This window comes from Lupinus angustifolius, chromosome LG04 (genome assembly GCF_001865875.1).
Source record: "Lupinus angustifolius cultivar Tanjil chromosome LG04, LupAngTanjil_v1.0, whole genome shotgun sequence".
Lineage (NCBI taxonomy): Eukaryota > Viridiplantae > Streptophyta > Magnoliopsida > Fabales > Fabaceae > Lupinus > Lupinus angustifolius.
Genome location: NC_032012.1, coordinates 8038066 through 8044119, shown reverse-complemented (window position 1 = coordinate 8044119; position 6054 = coordinate 8038066). Strand labels below are relative to the sequence as shown.

The window sequence follows — 6054 nt, the reverse complement described above, 5'->3', positions numbered from 1 at the left end:
TTTTTGATATAGAAGATGCAATATGATCATTAAAAAAATTATTGTTATCAGTAGCTGGAGTTTTGATAAAAAACTAGACTTGTGAAATTCTTGTTTTCCCAATATTCTCATGCCTTTAATAATGTGAATGAGACCATTTCTGGTAATATTATCAAAGACTTCATAAGTTATAAACTAGTTTGTTTGAGAGAGAATAAATGAATTTTATAAATAAACATATTTAATAAGTTAAAACTTTATAATCTTCTATTTGACAAGTTATTTATTGTTTATGAACTTATAAACTATAAGTTTTATTCATTTTATATTTATTAGTTAACTTCTCATTTAATCATACAAAATAGTTCAACAACGCACATCGAAAATGATTTATTCAATAATATTCATGTGCATTTTTTAAGCAAGTTCTAATTCATTGTTGAGACATTGCACAACTATGACATACTCAGCAGATAACACCATTTATGTTATAATAATCAATCTCCAACATGTGCTAACTGTGAAATTCCTCCTACTACATGCATCATAGAACCAATGCACAACTACTAACAAACAAATCCACCATGCATTACTAGAGCATGATGAAAGGATAGATAGCTTATTTATGGAGCCATGAGTTTTTAAGTAATAAGTTAACAAAATTAGTGGCCTAATGCGTAGGTTGACGACCATAGGTTGAATTTACAACGTGGGATAATGCGTAGGTTGACGACCGTGGGATGTGTACATTCCGCTTCTTTTCCCGGTTCCCGTTAACAAGACATTAGACACGAACATGTCAGAGAGTTCATGTAGCTATCCTTACATGCCATACCTAGTCGTTCCATGAAAATTACCTTGAGTTACATTGACGGCTTGAGTTCTAATCTTAGCTTCACTCCATATCAAAGGTGCTGCTGCCATCGACTCCATGCCCGACATCCTTCTTTTTCCGCCACCAGGAGTTCCTTCTAAACCTATTCCTCCGGACGTCTCGTGTGAAGTTAGAGAACTTTCGGTTGAACAATCACCCCGTTGGGGTGGCAGACTCGGTGGTATTTCTTCTTCTGGGATATGCACTCTGGCCACCTCAGAAGATGGCAAGGAGTAAAAACCAATAGCATCAACCATGGGATCTCTTGGTGCTTTACTTTCAATTCCTCGAAACTTTTGGCTATCGGTGTCTATAACACTAGCACTTATAAATTGATCAGCCAGCATCTTACAAGCTCTTTCAAGCATGACCATGTATCTCTGCTCTGCATCCTGGCGAATCTGCACGTGCCTCTCCGCCTACAGTGAAATTGTTATAATTATTAGTATACATTACCTACAAATCATTTTTCGAAGAATTTCTTAATAATGTCATAAATTAACAAAAGCAACAAGCAGCAACTTGCTTCAATCACGGTCAATATGCTAACTTCCTCTAACTTTAAAGTACCGACAAATGATGTATAAATTAACTAAGCCATATTGGATTCACAACTTGCACTAGGAAAAGGAAATTTACCTCTACTTGCAAATGTAGTTTACTTTGCACTTCCATCTGTGCTCTCAATGCCTCCTTGATTTCATAACCCCTATGCATAACATTAATTTCAAGATCGTCGAAGATCCGCAGGAAAACGAAATATTTTTTAGAATTAAATGAAAGTTCTTACTCGTTTGTATCAGAAGTTGGCAACTTCGGAGAAGAGTTACCATTACTAGGGCTTTCTAGAAGATATGAGCCTGACATTCCTTCCATACATTTCAACAAGAGTTATCAGAAGCCAAGACTATAACAAAACAAAAAAAAGAGAGCTGAAATGACAATATAGGATATCTTTTAGATTTAAATGATTTGTAGATAGACATGTTTTACAATAGGACATTATGACGTTGTTGGATCAATGAAGCCGGGTCCCACCTAATGGAAAAAGACTTGGTCGTTTAAGCAACTTAGGATGTCCTCGCAAACTTTCTTTCGATTTAGGAACAGTTATCCAAAGCGAACAAAGAATGGTTAATAAATGTTCAAATTCAAAGAGTTAATCAATGGGTTAACCATATATTACTTGGCTATTCACTCTTCCAAAACTTGGGTGTTTTGCTCCCTATATGGAAAATGTCCACCAAGATTCCCAAATTGTTATTCTACATCGGCAGTTCCACACTAATGTGTATCAGTAATATATCGTGCCACCACTAATGTGTATCGGTTCACATTGGATGGCACAAAGAAATGTAGGATAGGAAAAATTCAGAGGACAAGAACATGATTGGAAACTTGACAACCATACCGTCTTTGCATGCATCACCGATATCTTTGCCTGATTGCTTGCCTAATCTGTATTTCTGCGATGCAGCAAGGAAAGGTCCGACTTACATCACAGAGCTCAAAATTGGGCAGAGTATTATCATTATGTAAAGAATTAAAGAGACCTGAAGATGACTCTTTAAATGGAATAGAGTCAAACCCTTGACATTCATAGTCCGCATGATTGCTTTTGGTGTAGCTTCTGCAACATCAATGTCAGAAAATGATATTTATGATAATCTATACATGAAGTTCCAACAGGATCTAGTCAAAAATGGAAACTCGAAAGTAGGCTTTAGTAGCAATTTCACAAACAAGTGAAGCTAAGATCATCTATAAGCCTCAACAGACATAGGATGTTAAATATGCTGTGCAAAAGTATTATCAAGAGATCTTACATGGGACGAGAAAAGACCAAACATAATGCTTATAACACACCCTTTGAGCTAGCCTTTGGGTGTGTGTTAGGCCCAGCCACACCATTTGTAAGACGGTAAACTCAATCAGGAATGGCCAACCATTTGCGATTCTGTTTTGGATATTCCTTGCCAATTATTTTCAAATGGATATATCTTAATTGATTGGTATATATTTTTGAATTGTCAGCATTTGACTTCCACATAACTATGCTATTAAATTTAAGTTGAGATTTATTATGATAATGATTTTTAACTGTTTTAGAATAATTGACTAGGTAAATATGTGATTGCCATGCACAATTAGTTATTAGACGAAGATATATAGCACAATTATTTTGATTTTGTAAACTTTATTAGCATGAAACATCCAGATATTGTGGATGATATTTTTATATCATAATTACTTACTTTCATATATTGTGCATGATACTTTCATATGAAAATAAAAAACCATTATGCTAATTAATCTCAACTGAACATTTTAAAAGCAGAGTTATGTTATGTTTTGACCTAAGAATGCAAATGCATCAAGTCATAATATCAAATACCACCTATTCAAACCAAACATGTGATAATTGATAAAACCACAAGTTATCTTCTTAATATTCAAACCAGACATGTGATAAAACCACAAGTTGTCTTCTTATTACTCATATTTGTCATATTGTTGAGAGTCTCTAAAATATATTCATAAGACAATCAATAACAACTCAAAAGCAAGAAAATAATTGATGACCTAGCCTGTCTAAGTTGAAGTCTAGCAAGATGTTATGTTTACACTTTCAACCTCCCAATCATAAACATAAATCAACTCGTTCATTGGATTCAACGAAAATCATCTAATTAATCAGTTGATCACAAATCAGATTGTGAAAAAATAAGTATCCATGTTCGGTCCGGGTTAGATAGGTTCAAAGATCAAAATTATTGAACTAGATACCCGAACCAAAGATGACAAGACTTGCCTCTGAAACTCCAATCCAACCGGTTCAACCAAACAAACAGTCAAATCCGTTTTGGATCGGAACAGAATCGTCTAGTTCGTGGGTTGGACGAATCCACTTATATCCCTAAGTACAACACATGAAATTACAAGCTCTTAGTCCCAAGACGAGGTAGAACGGTGTAAGTACCATGGAGTACTCAAATGCAACACTGAGTAATGTTGGTTGGCTATGCAACACAATAATCACCGATTTTCACTCCTCAAGAATCACGGCTAGACAAGACAAGATGGTGTAAGTATCGAAATCGGCCGCAATATCGAGTTATGTGTTTGGTTTCACAATGCAATAGTCATTGGGCCTCACCCCTCAAGTATCATGCAATATTAAGGAATGAGCTGGGCTAAGAATGCAATAGAGTCACTCAGTTTCAGCTTCTTAATATCACAAGCAGAATAGCCATTCTTAATACTGGATTAGCATTACGGTTATACTTCGGCATAATGGCTGCGATCAAACATTACTTTACTAGTTTTTAATGGGCAAACCAATTCCCCTTGTATCATATTATTATTTGAAGATTAAATATATCATGTAATACAAATTCTACTTGTTAATACAAATTATACTTGTTGCATTTGGCTGTTGAAACATTGTATGAACTATATACCACATGCATTATAAGCAAGATCACTCTTATTCTATATACATAAAAACAACTCCACGTGATTACAACTAGAAACAAAATGCATAACACATAAGTTTAGACTCATAACAGAGAAAGCCCCTCATTTTTTTCTTGCTCTTCAAAGGCAAAGCTGGATCATTTTCAAAGCATCCCGACATAGATTATGCATCAAACTAAGCCAAGACTTAAAGTCTGCCAAATTTTTTCATGAAAAAAACAAAGGAAATTGCATATATGCCATGTAAAGAAAACTGAACTAAAATGAAGAAAAGATTAAAACTTTGACAAGATAAAAGGAAAATGACACTTACTGTTAGCACCTCCAAGCTGAGTGACAGCATCAATGAACCGTTCATGAAGGTCCTGAGTCCAACGAAGGCGAGGTTTTGGATCAGCAGTGAGAACAAGACATGGATCTCCCTTGTGATTGTGAGAGAAGTTGGACCCACCATCACCTTCAACATCTTCAATGGGGTGTATCATTCTCGGGAACATGGTTCCTTTTCTTATTCAATGGAGATAATTCAACAGACCCAGAGAGGAAAGAGTGTGTGAGTGATGAATTGTGTTGTAAAGGTGGAAACTTTTTGAGATTTGAGTGAAGATAGAGAAAGGTGGTGAAGGTGAAGGGTGAAAAAACAGACACAGTACGAGTAAAACAGAAGGTGACGTTAATAGTGGCACGCCTTTCAGGGATTTTGTCTCTTTCTATTTATTTTTAGCGATACTATATCTCCTACTAAATCCTCCTGTGACACACATAACTTATAAGATTAATAAATAAAGTATCATTTTATGACATATGTTACATTCTTATGGGTAAAATGATTAGAAGAATTTTTTTCCATTTTTGTTCTCAACGTAGAGAAGAAAGAAACAGAAATTTTTAAGGGTTGTTGTTGCTGTCTCTGTGTATTGTTGTGTGGGTCTATTATTGCTGTCTCTGTCTGTTTCTCTGTATTTTTTACTAATTATTTTTTCATTTTTGTATCTATGTCATTAAGTCCTTTTTTCTGTGCTGTAATAATGCAACTAAATGGAGTGAATGTGGTCATGTGGATGTGGATTGTGTTTGGAGAAAGGAAATGTGGGTGATTAACATAATCTATTCAGCAGTGGTGCATGTGCAATTGATAATGAACAATCAATTAACTTGTTTTTTCTATCTGTTATTGAGGTTTAGTCTATAGTTTTAAATTGAAACTCAACAAATGTGTATTGCTCTAATAGTATAAGGTTCAATGAATAAGATATCAGGTCAAAGTTTGAGTATTAAGAAACATTTATTTGGATGGACAACATCATACTTGAAAGGATTTAATTACTCACATGGTGCGAAGATAATTTTAGTTATACAAAAAAAAAATGAAATTCAATTATCTTATAAAATAGAAAAATATATATGCTAATGATGTGTTTTAGATGGTCAACTTCTTGTAATGACTAATGATTGATGTTTTATAGGGGATTATTGATGTTGTTGATTTATGTTTGTTTAGTGATTAGTATCTTGTGTTACTTTGTAGTTTATAAAAAAAACAATGTTAGTTTGTAGGATCTGTATGCCATGTAATTTTTTGTTCTAATTTGCAATGTCCTTGCTCTTTCTAATAGACACTCTAGACTAAAATATCAATAATTGATTTCTTTGTCCAATCCTGAGAAAAGGGTTAGAGGGGTGTGAGTTAGATGAAGGTTATGATTTGAATTAGTTTGATAAGG

General features: G+C 34.3%; 1 protein-coding gene across 4 annotated transcripts; it reads right to left on the bottom strand.

The window, feature by feature from the left end:
* On the bottom strand, positions 547–5054 carry LOC109345482 (protein PHR1-LIKE 2-like). Of its 4 annotated transcripts, none has more exons than XM_019584508.1 (7): positions 4644–5054; positions 2407–2483; positions 2265–2319; positions 1644–1722; positions 1493–1562; positions 971–1272; positions 547–937 (listed from the first exon to the last, which is right to left on the bottom strand). In XM_019584508.1, exons 1-7 carry the CDS (start codon positions 4825–4827, stop codon positions 802–804), a joined length of 903 nt encoding a protein of 300 aa, XP_019440053.1. In that variant the 5' UTR covers positions 4828–5054; the 3' UTR covers positions 547–801. The 4 variants fall into 4 exon arrangements, with proteins under 4 accessions (XP_019440053.1, XP_019440051.1, XP_019440050.1 ...); XM_019584506.1 differs by having other exon boundaries at positions 547–1272; positions 4644–4838; positions 4889–5054; XM_019584505.1 differs by having other exon boundaries at positions 547–1272.

Excerpts from the sequence above, each read along its gene's own strand:
- LOC109345482 (XM_019584505.1), bottom strand. The coding sequence starts at position 4,827 with ATGTTCCCGAGAATGATACACCCCATTGAAGATGTTGAAGGTGATGGT. Across the intron at positions 1,563-1,643 it reads CCAACTTCTGATACAAACGA|GGGTTATGAAATCAAGGAGG; the intron begins GTAAGAACTTTC and ends TGTTATGCATAG. Across the intron at positions 1,273-1,492 it reads AACTACATTTGCAAGTAGAG|GCGGAGAGGCACGTGCAGAT; the intron begins GTAAATTTCCTT and ends ATTTCACTGTAG.